We start from the raw sequence: 13,609 nt of genomic DNA, 5'->3' as shown, positions 1-13,609 counted from the left end.
ACTGGGTTTCAAATGCTTGCTCTCATCTTTTCTCTGAGTGCTGCAAAAGATTCTGTCCACCCTGTTGCTCCAACTAATTTTCTAATTGAAGCAGTATTTATCAATCTGGGCCCCTGGCTAACAACATGATAAAGAATTTAGTGCTTCTGAAAGTGATATTTCTCCTTCTGAATCACTTTTTTCCCCAAATGTCAAAAGTGGATATATGGGGAATAAAAAAGATGGGTTCAAGTTGCTGGAGGCACTAGCTCATGAATAGGCTGCAGAACTAAGGGGCTGACCAGCAGGGGTTCATGCAGATTCCCAGAGCACTTTTTTTTTTTTTTTTTTTAAGATCGAGTTTCACTCTTGTTGCCCAGGCTGGAGTGCAAGTGTGATCTCGGCTCACTGCAACCTCTGCCTCTCAGGTTCAAGCGATTCTCTTGCTTCAGCCTCCCGAGTAGCTGGGATTACAGGCGCTCACCACCATGCTCAGCTAATTTGTTTTTATTTTCAGTAGAGATAGGGTTTCACCATGTTGGTCAAGCTGGTCTTGAACTCCTGACCTCAGGTGATCCATCCGCTTTGACCTCCCAAAGTGCTGGGATAATAGGCATGAGCCACCGCACCCAGCCCCCAGGGTAATTTTTGAAGGCACAGGTGTACAGGTCCTCAGATTTTGGACAGGTTCCAATTTGAGTAATTATATTCTCTCTCCCTTAGTACCCCCTGCTGTTTCTGGTGGATACAGAATTCTTATTCACTTCCTGCACTAAACTGTTGTGTAGAGTTTCTGTGCAGCTGTTAAACAGCTGCCACATTTCTCTCCATATATAGTCTCTAAAGCATTTTTGGATGAAAGGAATTATATAAACATATTTTATTGTCATGTACTGGTTGCCTTACCACTTAGTTGTAGGTTTTGTGAGGTTGTAACTATTAAATTCAAATCCATATTCCACAGCACATCAATGTTTAATTTCTTCCCCCACCTGCTCTCCAATGCTCTAACAGCAAGGCTCTTACCACAAGGGTCCGTAGACAGAGTGTCCCTGCAGGAGCACGGGGGTCCAAAGCAGCCACAAGATCCCACACTTTAATTTTTCTAAAGATCAAAAAGGGGACAAAAATGCTAGTTAAAAGCAAAAGTAAGAGAACACAGGGAAGAACAGCAGAAATTCATGGCAATAAATATGGATGGTGAGTATAGTTGAAATGTACGTGATTAACCTACAAATGAGAAACAGGCTAGCTTTAACCAAACTGAAGACATTTAATAGTAAAGTTAAACCACACTTTGGGATCAAGAGGAGATCTTGTACATTAGACCTCCTAATGATATTACATAGACCTAGAAATCTACAACTCTGAGGCATCCTCTTCCTGGTCACTTCTAAGAGTGGCCCAGGTCACATGTACTGAGGGACTGGGGTCCATGTAAGAGCAATGGAGTTTATATAAGTAAGCCCTCATCTTTTGATTTAAATAAGTGTAGCTCTTCCAACAACCTTTTATAGGCCATGTTTCCTCAAGGTACATAACAGACAAATTCCAAGACAGGTGGGTACAGATCAAAGCCAGGGCAATAAGAAAATATTGTCTTGACCAAGCTGGAACATGTCACCACACTCTGAACAGTTTCCCAAGGTTGTAACAGTGATGGCTGACCCAAAGCAGAAGAAGTGAGCAGCTTCTTGCTGCTTGCATTGGCTAATTAATGTATCAGTATAGTTAGCTCATGAACTAAAATAATGTTGTTAGTTTCTGATATTTAAAAAGTTGCCAATATTTGAACTGTAGCTTTCTACCCTTCACCCCCCAAATCAGGCAGTTTGACAAAAAGAAATGATAAGGAGTCCTTCGTAAGTGAATAACTTTTTTTTTTTTTTTTTTTTTTTTGGAGACGGAGTCTTGCTCTGTCGCCCAGGCTGGAGCATGGTGGTGCAATCTTGGCTCACTGCAACCTCTGCCTCCCTGGTTCAAGCAATTCTCCTGCCTCAGTCTCCTGAGTAGCTGAGATTACAGGCACCTGCAACCACACCTGGCTAATTTTTGTACTTTTAGTAGAGACTGGGTTTTGCCATGTTGGCCAGGCTGGTCTTGAACTCCTGACCTCAAGTATCCACCTGTCTCGGTCTCCCAAAGTGTTGGGATTACATGCACAAGCCACTGTGCTTAGGATTGGTGGACGTGGGGTCCATTCACAACATTAATGGATTCCATAACCACTAGAAATTAGAAGAAAATAAAGATGACTAAACTCATAAATGAAATGCTAGGATGACAAGTGATGACAAGAGAACTGTACTTTTAAAAATTACTAAAAGAGATAAAAAATCCAAGAGATCAAAATTGGAGATCTTACCACACTAAATCCCCAAATACTGCCCTCTAGTGTTTGTGTTTTGTTAACAGGTTACCACTTTACATGGGTAGCCTGTTAACACTGGGTTTTTCTTGTTTTGCTTTACAGGGCAAAACAGTGAAATACATAACCAAATAACCAAAATATGAATGACAACCATGTGCAAACAAGTATAATAAAATGATTGGAAAGAATATTTCAGGACACTAAACCAAGGAGAGGTAAATATACAGATTAAAGAAATATGGTATCACTTTGTGTAAAATCTATAAGCTTTAGAAACAAGGAATGGTAATGTTTAACACCATAAACATAAGGAAGGATTAAGACGTAGATTTTCTCTTTTTACACCCTGTTAGCACACTCACCCATCATAGGCCCCACTGACTATCCTCTTGTTATCAAATCGAATACAACGCACCAATTCCTCATGGCCTTCTAACACTCGTAAACATGCACCACATTCTATGTCCCATAATCTGGAAGAGAAAATTGAGTCAAGTGAATTTTCACGTATTCTTTTCTAAGCCTGGAATGTTATAATACACTTTATATGCCTTCTAAAAATTCACAAAATAAAATCAATCACCACCCACACAGATATGTACTGCTTTCAATGTAATTTATTTCCTTTCTGCTATATAACTCACACAGAAAAATGTAGGTTTAAGTTCAAACATAAAATGTATTTTCAAAGCACAGTGCTTTATATAATTCTGTAAACAGGTTCTTCCAGGTATAAAAACGAACTCAATGCACACAGTTGCCTGAGCAGGAAATGACTGAGCTAAGAAAGTAGTTTCCTGAAGTCATCAAACTGAATAAGATACAGATTATCAGCGATGTCCTGTTCTCACAAAGCACCTCCCCCTCTGCCATGGTGGACACTTCTTTTACCACTGTCCAGGACAGTTATTCTCAGAGAATGGAAATGCAAAGTCAGTTCTCAAAAACTTTTGTGTACTAATTTAAAAAACTGTATGTTTTCAGAGCAATTCAAGTGACTTCTAGGAATAATTTCCTTAGATATAACAAACAGTAGCTCTATCTGTTGTTTTTTTAATGGCCTTTTCATCCTTTTAGTACTTCACTGAAGGGTAATGATGGATAAATCTTCCAAATTCTAATCATGACTATGTCATTCGTCTTTGTGAAGAGAACACCCCAAAAAGGGCTTCCAACTGTGAAACCTTCATAATTTCAAATACAGGTAACTCTGGCCAATTATGTAATGCTAAGACAAAAATTACATAATTTCTAGTAAGGAAACAAATCTTTTCATTTCTTGAAAACAATGGCAAAGAAAAGGCTTTTAGCTGTTTATTAGCACTTTTCAACTGTAGACAGGAGAAATTTAAAAAGAAGGGCAACAAAAGGCTTTGCTGTGCTGCTTCTCTGCTTGGGGCAAACTTCTGATCTGTAAGAAGCTACAGAAAGGAAACACAGTTGATTATAAACATAACAAAATTACAGACTTGTATGATCTGTGCATTAGTAATGAATGGGAGCATAATATCGATCCCTTATGATACAAGGTACTAGGTGCTCACCTGATAGTGTTGTCAGATGAGCCACTCACTACCAGCCTGTCCCTGTACTGCAAACAGGCAATGCCTCGTTTGTGTCCATTTAAGGTCCTTACAAATTCACAAGTACTTGTGTTCCATACCTGAAAAAGAAAATGGCATTGAGCAGTTGATTTGGTGCTTTTACTGGTAAAATCTATGGCAACTGGAGTCTTAGGGAAGCAGAAAACAGGGCTGAACCATTAGAGGGAAGTCAACTTCTCAAACAAATAAAACAAAGGACAATTTAAATTCATGGTAACAGAGGCTAATTTGCAGTTGGCTGTTATCACATGAGAATTCCTCAAATTGATTTACTCTTCTAGGGTTAGTATCTTCTCACACTCACCATTATTTATAGGAATAAAATACCTCGGCCAAATTGTCACACAACGTCTCACTTATTACCTTTTCACTTGTAGAATAGTCTCTGAATTAAATATTACATTTTTCTGCACCAATGTTTAAATATGAAATTGCCCCTGATCAAATTTTCATATGAATTTCCCCATTCTAAGTTGGAAACTTACTGAAAAATGCCTTATTACCTTTATAGTTCTATCCCCAGATGCAGAAACGATGTACTTGTCATCAAAGTCTACAACATTGACAGCAGCTCGGTGTCCGACCAGCACCCTCCGGAGGGTAATGTCAGTTGGGGAGGCCATATCCCATACAGCAATGGAACGATCTTTGGAGCAGGTCACCATCATGCCATTATTGAAACGCAAGTGCAGAACTGCTTCACAATGGTGAATCAACGTGTTTAGCATTTCACCTGTATTTACATCCCACACTCTGGAAGCGACAGATGAGATTTAGATGGTACTCAAGCTACAGTCTGTTACCTATATTTGACCATCATGCACCCTTCCACCCCTTATATTTAGAGAGAGTGCCGGACCGGGAGAGTGGGAGAAGAAAGGGAATGGGATGCTGCCAGTGTGTCCTTAAGACATACTGCTTGAAATATGGGCAAGTTGTGGAGGGCAAGGATGAGGTGGCAGCCACTGTCACCTAATAATTTGGCCCAGACTGTAAAACTTCTGACATTCAATTGGATACCATTAGTAAGATACATTTTAAATGGGGAATCTGAATAATAACAGTAGCATTAGTGCCCATCCCAATGATAGCCCTCAGGAGCCAGAAATGACATAGGCTAAGATGCTTCTGTCACATACTTAGTAATGTGAATTTGAGTTTGATTACCCTGGATCTCAGGTTTTATCATAAAGGTCAAAGGCCAAGATAATCATGACTCTAATTCTAAGCCCCCATTTCTGTGTTTTGAAGTAGGCAGGGGTTTAAAACAGCCCCTGCATTGTAAATATGGGCTTCACAGCAGAGTGTGGGGTCCTGGGATAGCTTGAGAATTTTGTGTGATGATATATTTTGATTATTCTATTTTTGTTTATTTACTTTGGGTTTTATAACATGTTATTTCCTTTTTCCAGTTTAGCCCCCTTTTATAGAAAATCATCTTTTCTTTATAAATGATGTTAGCATCTACAGTGTTTCAGATTCTGTGGGGCACTCGCTCCACAAGCACCAATAAATGTTAAATGTCAGTAACTACAAGGACAAGTTTGCTATGCTTTTAAGTCAAAAGACAAAAAACAGGAACAGTCTTTTCTATTCACAGAGGATAACTTGGAATGGTAAACATTTAACTTCAGAGTATCTAACAATGCAGTTAACTGCTTTTTTCCTACGTCTATTTTTTTTAAAGTTACTTTTGATGCATTATGTTTGCTAAATCCTTTAGCTTAAGGCAAAATTCCTAACAGAGGTTCCCAGCAGTGCTGCTGGTACCCAGAACTCAAGCTATCCCAGACTCCAGCAGTATAATGGCTGTGTCATCAAATCACTAATGCCTCTGGAAATTGAGGGCCCCTCCCTGAGTGAAGCTCGCAATTAAAAACTGCAGGGATGGCAGGGGAGGGGCTGGCAAAGAGAGCACAGCTCACCTGTACATGTTTCAAAGGAGATAATACAGACCTGCACTACAGTTACAACTACCTGAAAGGAAGGCTTCATTGCATTCATGTCATTCCCTTGTGAGATGGCTTTTGTAAGGAATGCAAAGTTTACCATAAGGATAAGAAAAGTTTCTGTAATAGATGATCCTCCAAATTAATATAGAACGTGTAGTTTCTTAAATGTGTGAAAATGTAAACTTACCTCAAGCATTCCTAAATCAAGTTTTCTAGTTCTAGACTGACAGAAATGATGGGGACCTGGTGGTTTATTCTTCTTTAGTTTCAGAACTGTGCCGATACATACAAAATTACTATCTATGACAAAGAACAGAGTAGAGCTGATGTTTCAGAGTTCAAAAGAGCATATGAAATTTTCTACCTGACCGTGGAATCCGATGATCCAGTTATGATCACTCTCTCATCATACTGGAGACAGAGGACAGAACCCGTATGGCCTGTGAGAATTCGCTTGCATTCCAATGTGTTTTTATCCCAGATCTAGGATGGCAAATAAGATCCTTTTGATCAATGTGATGATGGGGTGCTGTGGAGACTTGTTGGTCTTATTATGTGTTTGATCCCCCAAATAATCAAAGCCCAGAGTAGTGTGGAAAGCATTCTTCCCTATGGGTATAGCTAAGCACACACCCACCCACCCACATATATATATATATATATATATATATATATATATATATATATATAGCTTCAGTACTATGCAAACTTTTATCCTTTTCATTAAGGAACAAGGTAGTTTATAATTATGTGAGGGCCAAAAGAGTAATAGCCCATTCAGTGCATTTCAAGAAGAGAATTTAACCCTAGGACTACCCATTTGTATAATATTCTGGGGGGAAGCAGATGTCTGTCCTTTAAGGAAATGATTTTGGCTTTGGAACTGGAAACAATCTAAAATCTTCACTTACTTTCTAGAAATAATGCTTAGAGTTTATGCTTTGGACTGTGCTAAGAATGTAGTCAGCCTCGCTCCCTCCGCTACCTTCCTACAACTGAACAGACCTCACCTTGATTGTGTTGTCTCGAAGGCCGCTTACTATTTTCTGATCATCATACTGTAAACAGTAAACTCCTTTGCTTGTTTCACTTCGGCAGTGAATTCTCTGTAAACTATGTCTTCCACATCTCCAGTTAGATTCTATTGTCTGAGAAGAAGGAATGGGAAAATGGCAGTGTTAGGAAACGCCTAGAATCAAACTCTTTTTGGGCTTTAATGACAAGCAAAGGCTCGATGCTTTACTCTATGGGATATACACAACTTAGGGAAAACTTAAAAATGTCTTTAAAAGGCTACTATCTACATTTATAAAATATTTTCCCTTTTGCAAAGTAATTAAAGTTTGTTTCCTAGAACTCCCCTGCCTATAATTTGTTCAATTAAATAATAAATCTAGTGGGAAGAGACTACTCATCAAGAGGAGAAAAGCTACAAACTATGTGAGGTTATACACTCAGTGCTCTTACATATGTGATGGCCATTGCTACTGATGAACTTCTATGGAGGTTCAATTCAGAAGATATTTGAGGACAAGTTTACCATTCACACTGCTATTGTATGAAGGGATCAATCTCTTTATCTCTCTCATCTATGTAATAGTAAACAATTTTTTAAAGCTTTAAAATTTTGCCTAGCAATTTATTTTACCTACCCTACTTGCCTGTAAAGAGACTGATTTTCTTTTCTTTTTCTTTTTTTTTTTTTTTGATGGAGTCTCACTCTGTCGTTCAGGCTGGAGTGCAGTGGCACGATCTCGGCTCACTGCAACACGTGCCTCCCAGGTTCAAGCAATTCTCCTACCTCAGGCTCCTGAGTAGCTGGAATTACAGGCGTGTGCCACCATGCCTGGCTAATTTTTATATTTTTAGTAGAGAAAGGGGTCTCACCATGTTAGCCAGGCTGGTCTCAAACTCCTGACCTCAGCCTCCAAAAGTGCTGGGATTACAGGCGTGAGCCACCACAGCCAGCTAAGAGATTGACTTGCAACTCATGTCAATAAACCTTAATGGGCTTGCTGTAACCATATTGTGACTGAAGAATGCTGATAATTCTGTGCCACTGGGCAAATACCCCAAAATACATAGATTCTTACCTCAATGTCTTGTATAATTTTAGGATAAAGTGCTCTATAAAAAGAGTTGGGAGGAGCATTCCCGTCAGGAGGTTTGTTTTTGAATAAATACTGTCCCCTAAAAAAATAACAAATATTTCCCAATGAAAATCATGACATTATATATTTATATACATATATATTTTGAGACAGTCTTGCTCTGTTGCCCAGGCTGGAGTGCAGCGGCGTGAGTTGGCTCACTGCAACCTCCTCCTCCTGGGTTCAAGCGATTCTCCTGCCTCAGCCTCCTGAGCAGCTGCGATTACAGGCATCTGCCACCACGCTGGCTAATTTTTGTATTTTAGTAGAGATGGGGTTTCACCATGTTGGTCAGGCTGGTCTCAAACTCCTGGCCTCAAATGACCTTCCTGCTCGGCCTCCCAAAGTGCTGCGATTACAGGCGTGAAACATCACACCTGGCCGACATTATATATTTATAAGGAGCTTCATATATTTTCAAAATGTTTTCACAGTTACCATTCCATATACTCTCCATAGCTGCCTAGGGAGGAGCAAACGTAAGCCTGATTTCAGGAGTCCCATGTCAAAGAGCAACCTTCTGGGCTCTAAGGAGTCTGATCAACACTGATTTGCTTTTGGGTAAAACATGATTATTTCCAGTGTAGAACGTCAAAGTACCAAGCCTTTGGAAATATTATAATATCAGTAAACAAATGGAATATGTATAATCAGAATTCATCTATTGGTCTATTAAGACTACTGCTTAGATTCACTGACCTCATCTTTTGGAAATTTTGTTAGTAATGGTAAGTATTACCTTTGAACTAGCACATGCCCTGTAATTTTTTTTTTTTCTTTTACTGTGTAGTGGTCCCCAGCATTGTAAACAGCAGCAATGCCTCTGGCATGGAGATCACTTTTTCTAGGTCTTTATCTGTGTGGGTAAGGTGGCTGCTCAGTCACCCAGGCTGCTGCTAATCAGTGCAACTATGCTTTGAAAGGAACAATTCAGTTCATTTCAACAGAAAACAAAAGGATCACAGGTTTGTCCAGCAGCAGCTAGGGAAGAAGAAAAAAAGAAACGCCTAAGAGCATTGTGCTATCAAGTCTAAGGCATGAAACTGACTTTCACAGGTGTGTTCCTGGCTGTGTATATACATACATGTACTTAACTGCCTTCCCTGTTTCCAGTGAGCAACATTTGTTAGTATCTCCTTCCTTATGACAGCACATCTCTGGAATACTCATATCCCAAGCTAGATCTTTGCTACAAAAAAAAAAATCAGTAAATGGCAATCACTTCCTGCTGGGTAAAAAATTTAATTCCTCATCCTGAAGTTAAGAACCCACCAAACACGGTGTGGAAGCTAGTAAACCCCACTATGGGTGTACTAACTGCTGTTCTCACTGGCACCGTGCCTTGCAAAGTGGAGACAGGCAGAAATGCCTCTGAGTGTAATCCTGGCACCAGAGAAATCATGTTTTCTCTGGGCCAGTCATCCACTCCTCCCTCTATAGCTCCATTACAATATAATTAATTGTTTGTTGTCTCCAGGAGTGCTTCTCCCCTTCCCTCTCCCTATTATACACCTTGAAAATTATTTGAGAAAATTTCCTGTCCAGGAAGGTAGCTGGCTCTAACTTCTGTGTTAATACAGAAAAGAAAATCTGAAAAAGAGAAGTGAAAATAATACTTATAAAGAGGGGGATTAATGAAACATGATACACCAGCATAAACAAAAGGGGAAACAAGATGTGTTATGAAAGAATTCCGGATTAATGGTACATTTCTCTGTACAATATTATTCTACAAACACTTTGCAGGTAAATAATAGATTTTGAATGTGAAGATTTTAAGTCTGATTTCTCAGCCCACCCACATTCTTAACTACTTGTTTCTCAATGCCCACCATTTCTGAGATTCCTGTCTTCTTTTAATCTCTAGCACTCCAAGACTTTCTTCCTATGCAATGATACTATCTCTACATTCTAAGGAAAGAGAACCCATATAAGCTTCTGATCTTGTTTTCCACCTCACTGCATTTACCATGTCTTGGTAAAGTACCTGAATTTCTTCAGATCAAAGTGCTACAGAAAGGGATGGCTAGGTATTGAAAACGGGCTTCTGTCTTTATGTTTTAAGTCAAAACCTTTTATGATGGAAGATCTCTGACAACAGGGACTACTTCTACGTGAAATGCCTAGTACCTACGAGAATGTGAGTACATGATAAATGTTAAATATTAAATTCAGAATGTTATCATAAAATGTGATCTGCTGATTAAGAAAATTGACTTTTCCCAAGTGGTCTTTTATTATATTTTTAAGAGTTACCATTTACTTTGGCATTTTCACATCCATCTGCCAAGAACTGCCTACTTACTTCTTGATTTTTCTGCCTTCAAAAAAGGACTCAGCAAAATCCCAATGTCTGATGAAGGTTTACTGTCATTTACAGTCCAAATGGGAACACAATGTATTTTAACAGGGAACAGAACCTTTATAGCTAAAGGAATGAATCCCCTTAATTGAAATTTCAGGAGTTATTTGGAGAAGAGATTCTTTTTTTCTGAGGGACAGAGAAATCTTCTCAGCTGCCCTAAAATTCTCCCATGTAAACAGTTGCCTGCTGTATCCTCAAGGCTGGTCCCAGCACTCAGCAAAATGATGGACCCTGAATACCATATAACTCTATTTTTATTTGCTTTGTTGTACTATTAAAGAGTTTATTTCCAAAGTATGAAGTAGGTTATGAAAGATTGCTATTTTTCTATGTAGTGAAATAAGTGAGAATTAAAAAATATATTTGAGAAGTAGTAATATGTGTGTGTGTGTGAGTGTGTGTGTGTGTGAGAGAGAGAGAGAGAGGGAGAGAGACAGAGAGAGAGAGAGAGAGAGAGAGAGAGAGAGAGAGACAGAGAAAGAGACAGGGTCTTGCTCTGTTGCCCAGGCTGGAGTACAGTGGCATGATCATAGCTCACTGCAGCCTCAACTTCCCAGGCTGAAGCCATCCTCCCGCCTCAGCCTCCTGAGTAGCTGGGATTACAGGCATGCGCCACCAGGCCCAGCTAATTTTTTGATTTTTTTGTAGAGATGAGGTCTCACTATGTTGCTCAGCCTGGTCGCAAACTCCTGGGCTCAAACAATCCTCTTGCCTTGGCCTCCAAAACTGTTGGGATTACAGGCATGAGCCACCCTGCCTGGCCAACAATATTCTTTTCTACATAGCCTAAAAATTGCCTAGCTTTTTGTTCCTTTAATTCGATTTGAGAGAAAAATTTAAACAGTCTTCCTAATAGCCAGAATGATAAAAATCTCTGAAGCATTTGGTATAATATAGGTCGTTGTATTTACTAGGTGTTAATAAATTTCAAAGACAGAAAAAAAGGGCCGGGCGCGGTGGCTCAAGCCTGTAATCCCAGCACTTTGGGAGGCCGAGACGGGCGGATCACGAGGTCAGGAGATCGAGACCATCCTGGCTAACACAGTGAAACCCCGTCTCTACTACAAAATACAAAAAAACTAGCCGGGCGAGGTGGCAGGCGCCTGTAGTCCCAGCTACTCGGGAGGCTGAGGCAGGAGAATGGCGTGAACCCGGGAGGCGGAGCTTGCAGTGAGCTGAGATCCGGCCACTGCACTCCAGCCTGGGCGACAGAGCGAGACTCCGTCTCAAAAAAAAAAAAAAAAAAAAAAAAAAAAAAAAAAAAAAAAAAAGACAGAAAAAAAGAAAGAGACCCAAATATATTTAATGAAAATTCGAAGGAAAGCTGGTCCATGAATATTTATCTTTTACAAGTGTTCTCTATTTTTAACTGTTTTCCTCTTTATGATCCAAAATAAACAACAGATAAAATTAATTTGGAAGGACACCACTAAGCACACACATGCCTATTATAATGTTTTCTGTCAACGAGAATATTTAATGTTACCTTTATTACTACGTAGCTTTCCTATAGTGACATTCTAGAGACATACTCTGAGAGAAAATTATTTAAGGAAAGATATCTTTCAGAAGTTCTAATGAAATGGCACTGTTAAGAGAACAACAAAAAAAGTAGTGAGGTCTCTTAGACTGCTAACTATATGATGCTTTGGGGAATTCGGAATTAAATCAGAAAATCTTGAAAAACAGAAGTCTTAAGAAGAAACAATGATTTATAATGAATTTCATTTTCACTTTTTCTGATGGCTAGAGTTCTTATTCCACTTGAGCATAAAAATAATTTTTGATTACAAAGGTGACAAAACACCAGACGCATAAGATAAAGGCAATAAATTTTCTGAAAGAAAAGAAAATCATTTGTCTTGGATTATTTTAGGGGAAAGCTATCCTGGATGGTTTCTATGTGATTCAAAGTCATCTACTTTATTTTGGCTCATAAATTGCCCATCAGTCCTTTTGGAGGATACCAACTTTTTTTTTTTTTTTTTGGAGACAAAGTCACGCTCTGTCACCTAGGCTGGAGTGTAATGGCTCAATCTCCACTCACTGCAACGTCTACCGCCTGGGTTCATACGATTCTCCTGCCTCAGCCTCTAGAGTAGCTGGGATTACAGGTGCATGCCACCACACCCGGCTACATTTTGAATCTTTAGTAGAGACAGGGTTTCACCATGTTGGCCAGGCTGGTCTCAAACTCCTGGCTTCAAGTGATCTGCCCACCTTGGCCTCCCAAAGTGCTGGGATTACAGGCGTGAACCACTGTACCCAGCCGCAGGATACCAACTTCTGCCCAGATAACAGAATGCTTTAAACAGGAGGGCTGGTAAACTTTCCATTATTTTTTGCAAAGCAGTATTAATACAATATCATGTCATTTTGTGAGTGACAGGTAAGAAGAAAAACTGCTGAGTACATGAATACTTGTTCTCTGTTACATTTTAAGCTGCAAATCAACAAAATCACCATATTAAATGAGAAGTGGTCTCACTGGCTCCCCAAAAATCTTTCAGTGACTGTGACTGGCCAGGTCCTGAAGCCATGTAATAGTAAGAAAAGTTAAAGGCTCACCACCCTCTTCGTTCTGCCAGGCCTCTCCACAGAGAATCTGTCCTGACCATTCTCTCGATGAGCTTCTTCCATAGCATGCCATCAGAGGTCACTCGGTACCATTCCTTGCATACAAGTTCAGCAGCACATAGTGATTTGGCATCCAGGTATGACAGAATGTTCTCAGCAATATGATCCAAACCCCGAGCTTTCAGGAGAGGGAGGAGGCAAAGAAAAAGAACACAGAGGGTGGTGAATGATTTTTTACAAAAGGTCCTTTAAAACAGAACAGCATTTGTTCTGCTATGAAGGCACATCATTGTCCCTAGTGTGGTCCAGTTTCTTTTTCAAACAGAGGCTTGGGTAAAATGAGTGTCAATAATTTTTCCATAAGGTTACAGAAATTTTCCATCTTCCTTTAGATAAGGAAGTTAAAGTTAACAACCAGCAAACCCCCCAAGACATTAAAAATAAAAAGGATTCCAGAAAACAATTCACATCTATCTATATGGATTTCAGCACTAGGGGATGTTCTATGGATGGCATCTCAAACTCTATGATTCAGACCCCCCCAAATCTCTATATTAGGTCCATTTCTCATTCTGTTTCTATTACTGCTGCAGTTCCAAAGCTGTTCAGTT

The 13,609-nt window shown here is 39.5% G+C and overlaps 1 protein-coding gene across 9 annotated transcripts in view; it reads right to left on the bottom strand.

Moving 5' to 3' along the window:
• Positions 1-13,609, bottom strand: part of BTRC (beta-transducin repeat containing E3 ubiquitin protein ligase) — a 206,923-nt gene that overhangs the window by 20,724 nt on the left and 172,590 nt on the right. For all 9 annotated transcript variants that reach the window (XM_045361411.3, XM_065521306.2, XM_005566241.5 and 6 more), the window contains 8 exons: positions 12,990-13,176; positions 8,000-8,096; positions 6,917-7,054; positions 6,271-6,389; positions 4,458-4,707; positions 3,895-4,013; positions 2,713-2,823; positions 1,006-1,084 (listed from right to left, as the gene is read on the bottom strand). In XM_045361411.3, the coding sequence (XP_045217346.1) occupies positions 1,006-1,084; positions 2,713-2,823; positions 3,895-4,013; positions 4,458-4,707; positions 6,271-6,389; positions 6,917-7,054; positions 8,000-8,096; positions 12,990-13,176 (1,100 nt within the window). The remainder of the gene's footprint in view (positions 1-1,005; positions 1,085-2,712; positions 2,824-3,894; positions 4,014-4,457; positions 4,708-6,270; positions 6,390-6,916; positions 7,055-7,999; positions 8,097-12,989; positions 13,177-13,609) is intronic.

This window comes from Macaca fascicularis, chromosome 9 (genome assembly GCF_037993035.2).
Source record: "Macaca fascicularis isolate 582-1 chromosome 9, T2T-MFA8v1.1".
In the NCBI taxonomy this organism is placed as follows: Eukaryota; Metazoa; Chordata; class Mammalia; order Primates; family Cercopithecidae; genus Macaca; species Macaca fascicularis.
This window is presented reverse-complemented; position numbering and strand designations above follow the sequence as displayed.